General features: G+C 38.9%; 1 protein-coding gene across 3 annotated transcripts in view; it reads right to left on the bottom strand.

Annotated features, from left to right (window-relative positions):
* Positions 1-3042: 3042 nt before the first annotated feature.
* Positions 3043-18264, bottom strand: part of LOC108698924 (proto-oncogene DBL-like) — a 73264-nt gene continuing 58042 nt past the window's right edge. For 2 of the 3 annotated variants that reach the window (XM_041572811.1, XM_041572813.1), the window contains 8 exons: positions 16020-16112; positions 14282-14360; positions 14131-14194; positions 11508-11614; positions 11237-11349; positions 9074-9186; positions 7834-7934; positions 3043-3786 (listed from right to left, as the gene is read on the bottom strand). In XM_041572811.1, the coding sequence (XP_041428745.1) occupies positions 3746-3786; positions 7834-7934; positions 9074-9186; positions 11237-11349; positions 11508-11614; positions 14131-14194; positions 14282-14360; positions 16020-16112 (711 nt within the window). In that variant the 3' untranslated portion in view covers positions 3043-3745. Of the gene's footprint in view, positions 3787-7833; positions 7935-9073; positions 9187-11236; positions 11350-11507; positions 11615-14130; positions 14195-14281; positions 14361-16019; positions 16113-18264 lie in introns of those variants that run through there. The other variant, XM_041572812.1, reaches the window with a different exon arrangement.

Here is an 18264-nt window from a genome sequence, read left to right on the forward strand (position 1 = left end):
GGACCTTCATAATTCCCTCCTCCGTGTGCTTTGCTGTAATAGTCAGTTAAGGAATTGTAAACATGGTGTCAGGTATTTTTTTAGACCTTCTGCTACTGCAAAGAACATTAGGTTTGTGTAATTTTGGGTAGTAAATATGTACCTCCATTTTTTCGTTTGCGTTAACAAGGATTACAAAGGCATCTCTTTCCAATCAAACTGAGATTTTAAAGGTTTAACTGCAGTAAAACGGTTATTTCCAGCACAACCACCATGTTTTTTTTTCAGAATTCTCAGTGTCATTGCACATATTAATGCAAATACATTTAATGAATGGGATTTCATGCACAATTGTCTTCGGAAAAAATTGCGCAAACGCAACTGCAACTCCTAGAATGTCTGATTTGCTGTTGTGAACAATCCCTAGCCGTCCTCTTCTGCTAAACTGCTCGTTGGATTATCCTATCGTGTTAAAGGAACAGTATACAGCATTTTTCAACATGAGCTCAATAAATAGGGTTTGAGCTCACCATACTTTTTACCAGTTGTTTAATTAAGCAATATATGATTGCCATTATTCATTGCACCAAACAAAAAATGAAAACAATTTCACTTTCTAACTTCCTATCTGAAAATAAACTACATCCTGTATTTTATGAGCAGAGGAGAAGCTGATTAAACAAATTACAGTCCACAGATAGGCTCTCTGTATAATGATTACATAATATTACATTATATTACATATAATATTACAAAGGTAGCAGCTTATGGAAAGGAGGGGTTTGCTTATGCATAGCTTCTAATTTCCCTTTGAACAAATTACCCTATTTATAGGGGGAAAGGGTTTGAGTTCAGTTATAAAAAACTAAGGAAAATGTTTTTTATTTTAAAAATAGGCACTATACATTTTTAGCACAAGTCCTATATACTGTGTTCATTTTTAGCTGAGTTGTTGACCTAAGGTTTTTGAAATATAGGATCTGAAATTAGTTTTAAAGAATGGTAAATGAAATGTATTTTGAATAATGAAAGTAAATTGAATTCCATATAACTTTCCTATATACAGTACCTATATAGACTATAGGTTACATTAATACAGTGCTCTAGTAGTAAACCTGCAGACAATGTGCTGTGATTAACAGACCTGTAAAGAAGAGGAGAATCACAGAAATGTGCAAGGAAAGGGAGCGCTAAATATTGTAACATTGTTTCAAGGTTGTATATAGTCAGAATCAGAACTCCAGGAGACAATACAGACCATACCAATACTTTCAATAGTGATTACATTTAAGAATAACTTTAACATTGCTGAGCATTTGTAATGAACATATATTGTGAAGTTACTTATAGTTACATTTGCTGTCATTATGCAACTTTTTATATATGGACTCACAAACCATTTAAAATAAGAAAATTATAAACAGTTGTTGTTTCTGGTCCCTTCCAGACCCCGCATGGCATGCCATTTCATTATAGCTTACCTGCCTCTCAGGTTTCACCCTTCCGGTATAAAGAGTCATAAAAGACATTTGCTGCACCTTTGTCTATAACAAAAATAAGTATAACAGTAGAAACGTCACACCTGACCCATAACAGCAAAATTTCATACTGATGGAGCAATTCTTAGTTGGAAATTAGTGTGACTGTGCATGACATTGGAAATTGGAAATGGGGAAGCAAATTGGCAAATGCGGTTCAGTGTTGATAAATGCACAGCTATGCACTTAATCAGAATATTTCTTAAAGGCTCATTATACATGAAATTGAAGTATGTTGGGGCCTACATAATGGAGATTGATTTGGGGATTTGTGTGGATAACAAACTGTGCAACTCTAGGCAGTGTCATTCAGTGGCCACTAAATGTCAGTGATTGAAACATAATTTTGCCTTTTTATAGGTCCCTGGTAAGGCCTCACCTGAGTATGCAGTGCAGTCTTGGGCTCCAGTCCTTAAGAGGAATATAAATGAGCTGGAGAGAGTGCAGAGACGTGCAACTAAACTGGTTAGAGCAGGGATCCCCAACCTTTTGAATCCGTGAGCAACATTTAGAAATAAAAGGAGTTGGGAAGCAACACAAGCATGAAAAATGTTCTTGGGCTGCCAAATACATTCTATGATTGGCCATTAGGTAGCCCCTATGTGGATTGTCAACCTACACTGAGGCTCTGTTAGGCAGTGCACCTTGCCTCCAAGCCTGGAATTCGAAAATAAGCAGCTGCTTTGAGGCCACTAGGAGCAACATCCAAGGGGTTGGAGAGCAACAGGTTGCTCACGAGCTGCTGGTTGGGGATCACTGGGTTAGAGTGATGGAATAATTAAATGAGGACATTACAGATAGATGGCAACATAAAAGGATATTTTTCAATTAGAATAGAAGTAGAACAAATGACGAGGCTATACCTTCATTTGAAGCCGTGAAAACAGTGAAAACAGTTCTTTGCGAGGGCAATGAAGTAGCACAATGGCAGATTCCATTCATGTCTAAGAGTCTGGTCTACATGACTTTTTAACTAGCATAATATGACAGGGAGGGTCAGATACAGTTCTGTATTTTGGTCCGGTGCCAGCCTAGGAACTAGACCTAAGGACTTGATAAAGGGCCGAGATCAGGCCTGAAACATTGCCTTGTTACAGGTCGAAAGCCATATGTCCTAATAAAGGCCTTTTAAACTAAATTCCTGCATTGGTGGTGCTGTGTCGTATATTGAAGTACCAGCCCTAAGGACACCCCTCAGTCCGCCAACTGCCATTGCACCGTGACATGACTTGCGTGCATGTGACATCATTTTGTTCACACCAATGACTGCAGCACTTCTCACCCCAGCTCCGCCACTGTATTTAGACAGCAAGGTCTGGCGGCACAAGGGGGGATAATTTGTTTTTTCTTTAAAAAAAATTACATTTTTATATAGGTACCTGGGGGGCTACCTACAGTATATATGAATATGGCTTTGGTCCTACTTATTAATTGCTGGTGCTTTCCATTACAGGGGTTATTAACACTTAATTTTTTTTGTAAAACTTGTAAATCTCAATAATAGTACAATTTATGACATTTCAGGTTAACATATTTAATCATCTTTTTACTTTATTAAATATTATGTACAGTAGAAAGGTATCCTTTCCCTTTAATATGTGTAACTGCTTCGTGATTTATGGATTGCAACTTCAATATGCAGTCTGCTATTTTAGGGAACATCAAATTATCAATAAATAACAGTTTATGTAAACATTCATTTTAAAAGAAGCATACAAAATCCTTAACCTCAAAAGGTAGGATGGTCAGCCAAGGTTTATTGCAATGTGCCACATTATAGCAGAAAATGCAGATTGTGGAAGTAAATGTGCAATTGCCAACATTTTCAAGGATATGACAAAGTTCATATAAAGTAAAAAAAAAGATGGTTCCAATGGTGCCTCTATAAGTATCCATATCAGAATGTGCACTCAGTCCTCAAGATTGAAGTGTAAATGTTTTAATCAAAAACAAAATGCTGGAATGAAGTGTCCGGAATGCAGGTATTTACATCTGATTAAAAACATTTCCTTATCCAAGATGGGGAAAAATGACATGGAACATGGAAAAAATGACTCCACTGTATTTACAGAATTCCTTTTTACAAAATGATGACTTTAAAAGTGTCATGTGTGATTATGAAAATGTCTCATGGGATGAGTGTGCTGTTTAAAACGAGGTGAAAGTTATCCGTAAGAGCAGCTCCAAATCCAGGCGCCAAAGATGTTTCTCAAATAAGCAGCCGAGTTCTAAGGGGAACTTAACTTCCTGGTGCTACACAGGGCTCCATCTGAAAGAGAAGTAATACCCAGTGTCATTGTGAAATATTAATGCAAACCTCCCAACTGTTCCATTTTTCGTGGGACAGTTCAGATTTTGACAGCTCAACCCGCAGTCCCGGGTTTGTTACTGAAATGTCCAGATTTTCTCTTTGATCTCCTGCACTGGACAGCCAGAAAAAGATACAAAGTTTCTAACTTAATTGGCTTTTGGCACAGAGCCCAGAATAGATACTTAGATACTTTTGTAACAATATAAGATAAGCAGGTCTTCACAAAAAGTGTTATTTACCTAGCCCAACATTTCCTTCACAGCCAGTTATTTTCTCAAGGGTTTCTTTATTTCCCATAATAAAGGTCACCAGCTTTGACCAAAACATTGGGCTAACTAAATATCACCTTTTCCTTTATGAAGACCTGCTAAGTGCTGTACTTTGGACTTATATTAATGTAATTTACTAGCACCCAGGTAATTCACCTACAGTATATGCAGAGTGCTCCTATTTGTAATGTATATTTTTTTTCTAGTTCAAATTTTCATGAGCACACCAAACTCACAACATACGTTTCTGTTCTTTCAGTGTCCTATCGCTAGAGAGAGAAGAATTCACTTCAAACTCCTACCACTCAAGAGCAGACAGCGATCTAGAACTCTGCCAATATTGTAACTTCCAGTAAATTTTCTTTTTTGGAAGGCCAGAATGTGAAAAAAACAAGATAGAGGCTACTGCAGCCTAAGAAAGCTCCAACACAGGACTCCAGAACTAGCATGATAGAGATCTAGTAGAGTTGCTGTAAAAAAACTGCTAGAGGTAGGGCAGGATGGTCATTCAAGAGAGAGCTGCTGGCTTTAAAATCTGCTTGCTAATGGGTATCAAAAAAAACTAATGAAAAGGTAAGGGGAACTATGGCCAGGAAGAGATATTATAAGCAAACAAGTATATAAAATTGGCAATGTTCATGTAATTAGGAGGCCACTGGAAGAAGTTCATCTATAAAGTTCAAAAAGAAAAAGATACTTCTTGCATAAATTTGCCCTATTCCTAGCAGACCCTACTTGCATAAATGTGCAAGAATTTTACCAACTAGTGGTAAACTTTGTACCTAAATATAGCAGCCATAATTACCTGGCATCCTGGAAGGGAAATATGCATTGTGGGAAAAATATGCCATGATCTACTTTGCAATATTTTGGTAAAGAAGCCCTGTAAGAATAAGGTGCTTTAAGTGCAGTGTTTTTAACTAGCTCCAAAATGTTGTGTTAAAGGGGCAAATTCACTAAAGCGCAAAGTGGCTAACGCTAGTGCAAATTCGACAGCGTGGCATCATTTAGTTACTTCGCCGATTTACTAACGGGTGCTGGCGTAAAATCGCTAGCGAAGTGGACCTACTCTAGCACTACTTCGCATCCTTACGCCAGGCGAAGTTGCGATATGGCGAAGGGACATAACTCTGCTAATTCACTAACTTGTGCATTTTACTGAACGTTACCTCTTGTGCCAGACTTGCCTTCGCCACCTCAGACCAGGCGAAGTGCAATAGAGTAGATAGGGATTGCTTCAAAAAAAGTTGAAATTTTTCTAAGTCCCAAAAAACACTGGCGTCTTACTTTTTTAAAGGTGATAGACTGAAAAAGATTGTATATGTTTTTGGGGGTACCCTCCTTCCCCCCTACATTTCCTAACATATGGCACCTAAACTATACAGTGGGCACATGTATAGGGCAAAATAACATCTCTATTTTATTCTATGAAGCTTTCCCAGGCTTGTGTAGTGTAATGTATTTGCTGCTACATATACGTCCATTGTACTTTAACTTGGCGCCGTATGCAAATTAGACATTGCTAGCGTAACATCGATTTGCTTGACGAATTAACGCTAGCGCAACATCGCTACCTTTCGATTCTCTGAGTGCAACTTCTGATCTTTGTGAATTAGCAGCGCCCTGGCGAGGTGCGGCAAAGCCAACGCTGGCGCAACTTCGGAGCTAAGTAAATTTGCCCCAAAATGTCCAAAATAGCCCTCCATAGACCTACTCTGCAATTGCCTGACCAACATTATCACCAGTGCTTGGCAGTGGCTGCTTTTTCAGGCAACCATCACAAGTGTCACTATGAGTGTTTATCAGGAGATTGCAATGTAAGCCTATAGATAGGCTCTTTTGGGGGCTTTCATGAAATCTTTTTGAAATGCTTAGGAAGGTGTTTAGTTTATAGCTGTCAAACGTGGCAAATGCTGCCTCTGCTAAATATGACTGTGCTGGGTCGAAACACTTCTTCCAGCTTTTAACATCTTTTTAAGAGATCTACACAAACCTGTTTTGTCATTAAAATGTTTCTGTTTTAGTTGGTGAATAAAAATATTGAAAAAAACCATTCTGGCACATTTGGAGTTGTCTATAAATGCATTTGCCAGGCACTTTATAAGACTGAGCTCCAGTGAAAAATACAGCTTTAGAGTTAAATATTTCTCTGAATAAGTCACTCAAGATATTCTGACTGGTTGTGCATTTGAGATGCGATCACTGTGCACCCGAAACTTGGCAAAGCGGGTCCTGTTAAAATTCCAGTGTATATCCAGCTTTAGAATCCAAATGTGTGTGCTGTATGGTTATTAAACCCAGCGTAGGGCGAAAAATATAGTAAAACAGTTGAAACAGTATCTAATGTTTATCAGCCCTGCACTTCAGAATAATTTCTGTTCTTTTAATAGTTCAAAAACGTTACTGTTGATATAAGGTTTTAGAAAAGTGTATTCTGAAATTCCTCGTGAGCTGCCAAAGTAACATCTATAAATGTCACTCAGTAAGCCTGCCTTGCTCGCTATTCTCCTTTGTTATTATGATTACGCAGGTTGCTGCCTGGCACATCAAAGACAAAAAGCTCAGGAAAAACAAGAGTATTTTCTAATTGTCACTTGTTCCTAAATATAGCATTGCACCAGGCACAGGGCATTCATTGCTGCACATGTTCTGCTTTCTCTCGGCCCGTTGGTTAATGTTTAATCTGTGACTTGTCCCCAGTGTCAGAATGTAAACACTCCTATCAGCTACAGGAATACAGGTAACGTGCTTTTTACACATTTATTTCTATCCATGTACATAACATTTCCCTCTGTTGCAACAGTCGCTAAACTTTCTACCCACCTGGTTTGAACTAGACTAAAGCTGAGTGATTTACAGTTGTCTGCACATTGCACCCCCATGTGTGCCCCCCCCCCCCCTTAAAATGTGTTAGCACAAGCTTTCCAGTTAAGCAGAAACAAGCTGCTGACGTCAGCGGAACACAAGTCAGCTCCTATCCATTAACTCCATGGTATTAACACTTCTGCAATGATGACAGCAGATGTATCTGGGATGAAGTTTAGAATTAAAAAAATAGAAGAGCAAGGTGATTTACCATGTGTTTCCCTTTCCTCTAAATACACTCTGCACCCCGGGCAGCTCACAGTTCAATAAAACTAGTTTGTAAAGCAAATGTTACTTGCAGTTGGTTGGTTGAAGGAATTGTAGTTGTGACCTAATGACTGAAATCTTGCTTACAATGATGTCAAGTTTTAGCCCAGCCCATTTGTTGTTTGGTTGGAATGTAATCCAGCGTTTATCTGAAACTGTTCACCGTCGTATCTCTCACTTTAGTTTCGGGTGAAGATATTATTTTGTGTGTTTGTATCATATTAACTGCTTGTGTGCCGTAAAGCTACTTTTAGTCATTTGTGTACCAAAGGCATGTCTGAGCACACCCCTACAGCCCTGACAGATCAGGATTATAGATCATTTCTTTATTTCTCTATTATTTGCTGTGCCAATTAGACTTTTAGTTTTGTCTCAGAATCATTAATCGACTACATTCCTCCACATCACAGAGCGACCATACATCACAGTGGGTGTCACTTTATAAATCACGCTCTGCGGGGGCGGAAAAGAGCTTGATATTAGGAACTGAAGCAAACGAGGGAGCTGTTGTGCAAATATCCGTGTACAGTATTTAACCAGTAACTGCTTGCTATAAAAAGACTTTTAATTCAGATACTGTTTACTCTTCACCCTTATTTCTTACCTGACATTTTGGCTGCACGTATTCTGCATTCACCAATGACTATCTGCAAGTTGTTCCCATGGATCCAGCCTTCTTTTTTTCGGTTTAAATTCTTCACCAACCTAATTGCATATAATTTATAAGGCTACATAAACATATGGAAAATATAATTCCACAAGTAGACACGGTGTACAAAGTAATAAAACTAGGTATTATTTGTGTGTATTTTAGCTTGCCTTCTGACTCCGGTTAAAGGAGAAGGAAAGGTTAAAACTAAATGAGCTTTATCAGAAAGGTCTACATAAATATACCAGTAAATCCTTCAAGTAATGCTGCTCTGAGTCCTCTGTCAGAAGAAACACTGCATTTCTTTCCTTCTATTGTGTACACATGGGCTTCTGTATCAGACTTCCTTCTTTCAGCTTAAACCTCCTTGCCCCAGGCGTGAGCATGCTCAGTTTGCTCCTCTCTCCCTCCCTGCTGTAATCTGAGCTCAGTGCAATGAGTGAGTATGGAGAGATTTAGGCAGGAAGTGATGTCACAAAAAGCTAATATGGCAACTGCTATCCTAAACAAAGAGAGAGGGATTTTACAAATGTTTCCTATGGTATGGTAAAGCATTATACAGAATAAATATAGCGTTCTAGCTTGCACTATTGTGGCCAATCTATTGGCAGTAAACTGCCTCGATAGCTTTCCTTCTCCTTTAACACTGTCCCATCATATAAGGGGAAGATTTTTATTGTAATCAAGCTCTGCAACCAGTTTGCAGGTGGTATTTACTGCTGTGCTGATTGGTTGATTTGGGTTAGAAGACCTGGAGCAAACCTGTTATCACCCACAGCATACAGATGCCATAATCAGGTGATATATACCTTTCTGGTCTCTGTGATACTTGTATCACTTTATACTATACATTGTAGTAAGTCCCGTAAGGAACATTCCCCAGATGTGGCCCAATGAGCAGTGCTCTGATTCTTTGGTATGAATCAAGCTGCCTTCATCATGTAGGTGTTAATTCTAATGTACAGGTGTCTGCACTGTTGGGCCAGAAGGTCAGGTGGTATTATGAGTGTGTGGCTCAGGGCAGCAGCAGCTAATCACCACTCACTCCCAAGTGTCAGTAGCTGACAGCCTGCCTCTCACTGCTTCCATATCCAGTAGCATAAATCGGGTCTGCCTCTTCTGATGTGCAATTTATGAATATGTTTCAATTTCAGTCCAATCATTTATGAATGGCAACGAAAATCTAAAAACCTACCACAGTCCCTCACCATCTTCCTGCAGAAGCTGAATTACATCTCCATTTTTCACCAAAATATCTTCAGAACCTTTTTTCTTGCAGTCCGCCAAAGCCTTATATTTACCAGGAGACTGGAAAACAGTACAATGTAGATTCAATTACTCCCAAAAAATCATTGTTATCCCCCCCCAAAAAAAATCCATTATAATTCATGCACATCATTTTCTAAAGCAAATTTGTACTACAGCAACAGTCAACTATGTTTGATATTAATATTATAAAATAGAATAATGTGTGCAAAAGGGGGCAAATCTTCTTATCCTGGCTGTGACGAGCATTACAGATTTAAACTGAAGAGGTAAACATGCACATTTGAAAGCATTGAAATTGATGCTGCATGATAGTGATGTTGTAGTTAAGATTTGTTAGTATAAAATTTCCCACTAATGTAATGACTTCCCTTGGACCAGATATTGAGTCTTACGATGCAAACCAAAGTCCTTAGGGAGCACTTTAAGGTATCAAGTTGCTACTCACTCCTGTAGGGAATAACTGGCAGCAACCCAACATTCTGGTGCTCCATGAGGAATTTCTGGATGCTGCAGCTCAATACAGCGCACTATCATCCCTAAGATATGGGGTCCTGGAGGTGGCAATTCTGCAGTAGTCAGACATTCAGTACTGATCTATCAATACAGCTTGAGAGCCTTGAATTACAGATACTAAACACAGACCCTTTAACATGCAGCTGTGTCTGTTTACATTGTATTTATTGAATGAATCGCCCTTTAAAGCTGCACACTTTTTACCGCTGACAATTTTAAAGCCGCAGCACTCATGTTTACTTGTAACAAGCCTAATTTGACTTGGGATAGCTGTCATTATTTACCCAAGTGTAAGTGTCAATGGTATCATAAATTCTGGTGATTTGTGGCATCCTTTCTGCCACAAATCTTTCAGGGTCGGACTGGGCACCAGGGAAAAAACCCGGTGGGCCCCTGGCTCTTGTGAGCTGTGCCAGCCCAGGTCTGCACCGACAACAGCTTCTCCTACAAAGGGGCACACAAGCCGCAACCTCCTTTCTGTAATTTGGACCGTCATACCTTAAGCCTACTAAAAAGAATCATGTAAACATTTAAATAAACCCAATAAGCCTTTTTTGCTTCCAATAAGGATTAATTGTATTGTAGTTGGATAAAGTACAAGGTACTGTTTTATTATTACAGAGAAAAAGGAAATCATTTTTAAGAATTTGAATTATTTGGATAAAAGGAGTCTATGGGAGATGGACTTCCTGTAATTAGGAGCTGTCTGGATAATGGGCTTCTGGATAATGGATCCCATTATCAGAACTGAATTAGAACTGAATTCACTAATAATACATTGATATTAAACTCACTAATGTTTTTTGGACATGTAAAAAAAACCAAACATATTATTGATCCATTTGTAGTTGTTTTTTTACATAGTTCAACTCTTGGCAAAAGCAGTTGGTATCAATTTTGGTGTGGCTAAACTTATCCTTGCATAACACCTTGCGTAGCATGATTGCTTCTCTAATCAGTGTTGAGCAAATCGGACGCCTACATTTTTTCACTACATATGTGGCAATGCATGCTGGGCTTTGCTCCAGAGCATTGGTTAATGTCTTTTCATTAAAGGGACTGTCAACTCAAAAAATTAATTTTTGAATAATAAATGAAAACATTATTCTAAGCAAATTGAAACAGTGTCTGTCATTTTCTATTCCCCTTGTGGCTCAGACTGTTGATACAATGTAAGACAAGGCAGCTGAGTAACAGACCTGTTTGCTGGGGAAATAAGACTTTTGCAACATTGTTTAAAAAGTAACAACCAGGAGTTAAGCAAATGCTGTTTTTAATAGCAATTGTTTTTTACAAATAACTTTAAAAGCGCTAAACATTTTTGATAAATGTAAATTGGAAATCTGCTTAGAATTATGCTTTCTTTTAGAAGGCAAATGTTTATGTCGAGTTTGACTTGCCCGTTAAAGGCAGAAACTAATATATTCTTTTTTTAATCTTGCTTTGCTGACTGTTTAAAACCTGTAAATTGCACTGGATTTAAAACACTGCACGCATGTGAGAAGCCTGTTTAGCAATGTATATGTATAATGTGTATTTATTTGGGAACATCAGAGTAAATAGACAGAATCCTAACCAGCTGGACTGTGTCCTCTTCTTCTGTGTCCGAGCAGGGACAAGAGCAGTGATTATTAGACCAGCCATCAAGCCCCTCGCAGATTTCTACAGATTGTGACATTCCAGTCCAGCCTGTATTGAGAAGGTAAGAGAGGTCTTAAACAGAATGTTATGGTCTGTACAGTGGGGATATATATACATGTATGTATTTACTGTTTTATACAAGGTGTATGCTGTTTCATTTGGCCATAAATAATTTTGTTGTGCAGCTATTATTGTTTTGTACATACCTCTGGATGACTTGTGGATAGGCGAGAGATTTAAGCCTTCCAGCATTATAGGACTGCTGTTTTCAGAGTCATTCTCCTCCGAACTTACAGAAGATCTCTGCAGCTTCCTAATCAAAGAAATATTTATTATAACGATTATAAAGAAACTGTCATCTTAATATTTCTATATTTTTGGTCTCAAAACATTTTTAAAGGGGAACTATCATAAAAAATGAAAATTTAATATCAGCTTCCACATACTGAAATAAGAAACTTTCTAAATACAATCAATTAAATATTCTGTACCATTTCTGAAATAATCAAGTTTATCTTCACTAATCCTCTCTCAGCATCTGTTTCTCTTCATTCTGTCTTCATGCAGCAGTTGGGTGTCATTGACAGTTAGATCCAATATATCTTATGGGGGGGCTCCTTTTGCCTAGAAGGTGTATTAGAGCTCACTCTATTAAAATCAGACCAGACATTATGTCTCTCTACATGCAGGATTTGTGCAGGATTTTGTTAAGATTTTGTTTGTAGTGGAATCAGTTATTTGAATGAGCTCTAATACATTTAGGAAAGGGAGCCCCCCCCTATAAGATATATTGGATCTAACTGTCAATGACACCCAACTGCTGCATGAAGACAGAATGAAGAGAAACAGATGCTGAGAGAGAGATAGTGAAGATAAACTTGATTATTTCAGAAACAATGCAAAATATTAAATTGATTGTATTTAGAAAGTTTCTTATTTTAGTATGATGAAGCTTATATTACATTTTCACGATAGTTCGCCTTAACAACTTAAACAAGATATTACAAGGCACTCTACTCAACTCTGCTATTTGCCAACTTATTTGTTTTTACTTATGTAAAATGCTATTCGTTCATTCAATTTGGACCCACTGGTGACTGAAGTAGACACCACAGGGCATATTTATTAAAGGGATCCTGTCATTGGAAAACGTTTTTTTCAAAACGCATCAGTTAATAGAGCTACTCCAGCAGAATTCTGCATTGAAATCCATTTCTCAAAAGAGCAAACAGATTTTTTTATATTCAATTTTGAAATCTGACATGGGGCTAGAAATTTTGTCAATTTCCCAGCTGCCCCTGGTCATGTGACTTGTGCCTGCACTCTTGGAGAGAAATGCTTTCTGGCAGGCTGCTGTTTTTCCTTCTCAATGTAACTGAATGTGTCTCAGTGAGACATGGGTTTTTCCTATTGAGTGTTGTTCTTAGATCTACCAGGCAGCTGTTATCTTGTGTTAGGGAGCGGTTATCTGGTTACCTTCCCATTGTTCTTTTGTTTGGCTGCTGGGGGGGAAAAGGGAGGGGGTGATATCACTCCAACTTGCAGTACAGCAGTAAAGAGTGATTGAAGTTTATCAGAGCACAAGTCACATGACTTGGGGCAGCTGGGAAATTGACAATATGTCTAGCCCCATGTCAGATTTCAAAATTGAATATCAAAAAATCTGTTTGCTCTTTTGAGAAACAGATTTCAGTGCAGAATTCTGCTGGAGCAGCACTATTAACTGATTCATTTTGAAAAAAAAAAAATTTCCCATGACAGTATCCTTTAAGGTCGAATTTTGAATTTGAAACATTTCGAAATTCGAATTCAAAAAGATAAACTGAAATTAAGTTGAAGGTTTTTTTTGGCAGAATAGGTCGGTTTTCGATCAAATAGGTCCGTATTCGGCTGAATTCGGATCATACAAATTGAAGTGATAGCGCATTCGATCGAATTCGAATCAAAGTTTTCTCAAAAAAACCTTAGATTTTTCAAAGTCCACCAATTGATTCCAAATAGTTTCTAGGAGGTCCCCCATAGGCTAGAACACTTGAATTTTCCAATTTTTTTCAGATTCTAATCGAATTTTGACTATTTCCTATTCAAGGCACACAAAAATAGCTTGAAATTCAAATTTTTTTTTAGTTCGAAAATTCACCTCGACCTTTGATAAATCTGCCCCCACATTGGTGCTGCAGGAGGCAAATATGGATAATTTTTAGCCATCTGAAATCAGCTCAGCCTAAAAGTATCCTGTGTGATATTAACCTAATGATTCACATGTAGAATTATTTTATAATATACTGCTAAACTCTTAGATGCACCAACTGGTACTTTGGTTCTGTAGATATAGAAAAGACAACACACAGTGTCCATCTATAGTTATGTCCCTTAGAAATTTGCCACTTCCCAGTACTGGTATGGGGCCTGTGTGGGAGCTGGGGGTTTCTCAATAATGGATATTTCCTTAATTTTGGTCTACTAGAAAATCACATAAACATTAAATAAACCCAATAGGCTGGTTTTGCCTCCAATAAGGATTCATTATATCTTAGTTTTGATCAAGTACAAGCTACTGTTTTATTATTACAGAGAAAAGGGAAATCATTTTAAAAAAATTGGATTATTTGGATAAAACAGAGTCTATGGGAGATGGCCTTTTTGTAATTTGTAGCTTTCTGTATAATAGGTTTCCAAATAATTGATCCCATACCTGTACCTTAAGTACCCTAGGGCAACCATTCATCTATTTGCTTTGATTACTGCAACTACAAAGCTAAATGTGGATAAAGCCAATGGAAAGCAAGGGTCTGGTCTATAGTACAGTTATATCAGTCAGTAACTTACCCTTCATTCATTTGTGGTGACAATGAAAGCTGGTCTGTTGATACATTCGATTTCTGTCTTTGAACTGTAAAAAAAATGCATGACAAGGATTTATAGCTTGTACAACCTAATGATTATATTCATATATCTCTACAGCCTGGGGTACCAATACCTTTCATACGTTCCTGTTGCCTTGTTAGTACCTTCCTGATTTCAATCAGCCAAGCTGTCTTCTGCTCAGATGTCTGGGCCTGGGGAATAAGTGCATAGAAATATATCAGCTCAAATCTTTCCCTATAACTACGGTGCATCATTCTCAAACTGCCAAAAGCTTGGGTAGAAGCTAAATGGGTTATTTGTTTTTCCAACTTGTAGTAGTTGAAATGAAAACTAACTGCAGTTGCTTCTAGCCAAACAATAGAGAAGATATATGTTCCCTTAATGACCACATTCATTAATACAAAACAAAATTGAAAAAAAAATAGCTAGCAAATCAATAATGTAAATAAAGAGGCTCACTGACATAAATTCAGTACCATTACATTTGTTAAATTACAAATAAAGCATAACATTACATTGTCTCCTTGGCCTGAGCAACTAGTTGAACAGGATAAAAAAAAAAACTTGCAAACAAAATACCTCTTAAAGGGAATGTCCAGCTAATTCTTTTTTTTGCATAATGAAAAAAATTAAATTCTAAGCAACTTATATATATATATATATATATATATATATATATATATATATATATATTACAAAACATTTATTGATGAAAAGGTTATTTGTAAATATATTTGCTTCTGAAAGCAGTGACTCCCCTGCTGTGTCTGACTACTCATACCATTGAAACGTTACAGTATCAGTAGTCAGCCCTCTACCTGCCATGATTCTACTGTTTACAATGCTTGTATATTCTGTGATTAACGGAAGAAGGAAGAAGAAGCAGAAGAAGGAGAATCAGAGGCATTGTGAGAATGGTGGCTTGGAAAGTGAAGAGTTGATTTCTGTTAGATTGTTTCTGCATTCAGGGAAGCAGTGAAGATAATATCAAATTACAGAATTACTACTTTTAATAGCAAAAGAAGATCTTAAACGATGGTGTATAGTAACTAGTATGTTGCAATCCAATTCAGTCCCAAGGAAATCTACATTAAGGGGGTTATCAAAGGTCGAGTTGTTTTTTCCACAAAAAATGTCGTTTTCTAGGGTATTTTTTGGTGAAAATTAGATTTTAAGGATTCAAAATTTTTTTTTTTATTGTTTAAAAGAAAAAAATATAATTTTTCGAGATTTATTATACCCTGAACTTGGAAATAGCTTGAATCTGAAAATACTCCAGCTAAAACCTGTCTAAGTTCTAAAGAAGTCAATGGCTGTGATCCCTTGAACCACTTGAAGATATTAATAGCTTTCATGATGTTTGATTTTTTTCGGTGAGTCTCACTTAAAAACTCGATCAATTCAAGGGTTTTTTTTGGCCTGAATTCACCAATTCGAGTTTTTTACATTCAAGTTTTTTCTTAAATTAGAAACCTTTAGATTTGTGAGTTCATTTGAGGTCTAAAAAAGCTCACAAAGCTCTAAAATCGACCTTTGATAAATAACCCCCTAAATGAATGTCTTACTACTAGTATATCCCTATACATGGACTTTTAGACCTGCAACTTTAACTGAAACACAACTTCCCTTACTAAGTTTGGCTGGCTGAATGGAGAAATAAGATCTATTATGGTTGATTCATCTGTGTTTTTATGTTATTATTATTCCTATATACTTGAGCAGCTGGTACATTTACCAGATGTTTGTGTTTTGTGAGTATATCTGCTCTTTACAGCAATATCATCATGTAATATAGCACATGTTTAATAACCACAAGCCTGTTATAGGAGGAAAGCTGAATCAAAACACACCTGTACAACGTAAACTTCCTCTCGGCCGCTATACCAAATTTCAAACTTTCTACTGTCTCCTTTCACATTTTCTGTGATTCCAACAGCATTCATCTATTGAAACAGATGATATCTTATGGTATTTTTGCAATCATCATTTAATGTTTAATTCCACGAATACACACAACTGACAACCAATTTTCAACTTCTAAATTAAACAACAGACTAGTGGATAAGCCAGTGTCACTGGAAATCTATTTTGCTCTACTAGATAGTCAGAAGGCCAGTTATGGTAAGATTAGGAGTGAACTTGGAGCTGTTACTAAATGGCAACTATTTTTATTTTGATAACTTTGTTATGATGTAAGGGGGTCCCTGAGCAGTAGTGATGTGCAAGCCCGAAACCCGCAGGACCCATGGCGGATTCAGACTGTCATTCCATTTAAGAGTTGGGTGCTTGCCGTCAATGACTTTTAGTCAACCTGCACTTTACTGATGACCAGATAATGGATGTTAAATGGGGCTGCAAATCATTGGAATACTGTTGAAGGTCGCGGAAGAGCTAACAGCTCACTATGAGCATCAGTGAGTGGCAGATGCAGCTAAGTGAGTGACTTTAATGTAAATAGTGATCTAGGAAAATTACAGGAGTTTGTGTTGAGATAACTAATTTGTGGGACAAGAACAGATTCACCACCAGTGACTTTGGTCTGTTCCTGTCAAGACCGCCGGGAGCGCGAGGAGTCGCGTCCGCTCCCGGCGGCGAAGAATTCAAGATGGCGGCGCCCAGTCAACCCACGTGGGTTCCGACGCCGGCGCCATGACGTCAGCGCGGCGCGACGGTCGCAGGCGCGCTGACGCTGACGCAAGGGCGCCAAATTCAAACATAAAAGGACGCCTGAGACGCCAAGATGGCGCCCGAAAATAGGATTCTGTTCCCTGAGAGTTTCCTGGGTTCCCTTGCTGTTTTCCCTACTTATATCTGCCTGATTCCTTGTTGTGACCCTTTGCCTGGACCTGGACATCGCTGATTCTCTGCCTGCTATTGACCCCCTGCCTGGACTTTGGACTTTGATTATATTCTGCCTGCCTTGTGACCTATAGCCTGAACCCGATTACCCTTTCTGCTTATCCCTGGATACCACTATCCTGATCCCTCCTGAGGGGCTTCCTCCTAGATCCGGACTACTCCCCAGAGGGGGCTCCCGGCTCCCTGACATTATTTTCGGGCCATGGATCCTTCTGAGGAAGCCACACCTCATGTCGGACGAGCGCTCCGCGGACTGGCATCCCGCATGGAGGACTACGAAAACCAGCAGGTTCGCATTGGGCAAGCACTCGATGTCCTGCTAGCTCAAGTGCCTTCTGAGCCTTCCACTGCTCCACCTACTGGAGATCCCCCCATGGCGGCAGCCCCTACGAACGCAAGCTACCCGACAGGTGAGCCTCGCATTCCACCTCCCCCTCGCTTCAGTGGGGACCCACAAGCCTGCAGGGGGTTTGCCACGCAATGCCAAATTCAATTTGAGTTCCAACCCACACAGTTTCCTAGTGAGCGTTCCAAGGTGGGGTATGTGATGTCTCGATTGGAAGGCAAGCCACTGGAGTGGGCAACGTCTCTTTGGGAGAAGAATTCCCCGCTGACTTTTGATGTTAAAGACTTTCTCCAAGCTTTTCGTTTAATCTTTGATGCTCCAGGTCGGGTTACGAACGCCCCTGCCCGTCTCTTGCAGCTCCGGCAGGGAAGCCGCAGTGTCAATGACTATGCTATAGACTTCCGAACACTGATGGCGGAGACTTCCTGGTGTGATGACGCTTACAAGGCTGTATACTACCAAGGCCTATCCATCCGCATCAAAGATGATCTCGTCTCCAGAGAGACTCCTGACACCTTGGAAGGGCTGATCGCTCTATCCATTAAAGTGGACACTCGTCTCAGAGAGCACCAGGTGGAGAGGGAGCGCAGCAGACGATTTTCTCCCTTGTTGGCCCCTCGCTTTCAAAGGCCGATTCTGCAAACACCCGCTGTTCCTGTGACTCATGTGTCGACGTCTCCCTTGGAGGAACCTATGCAAGTAGGAAAGACTCGCCTCTCCGAGCAGGAAAGACTCCGAAGACGTATGGCAGGTCTCTGTTTATACTGTGGTGGGCATTCCCATTTTGCCAACGCCTGTCCTGCCAAAGCCAAGAGTTTTGTACCCCGAGGTATGTCTCAGGTTTCTCATGTAGGGGGCATCACTCGAGGTCCTCAGGAGAAGTATCAAGA

This window comes from Xenopus laevis, chromosome 8L, assembly GCF_017654675.1.
Source record: "Xenopus laevis strain J_2021 chromosome 8L, Xenopus_laevis_v10.1, whole genome shotgun sequence".
Classification (NCBI taxonomy): Eukaryota; Metazoa; Chordata; class Amphibia; order Anura; family Pipidae; genus Xenopus; species Xenopus laevis.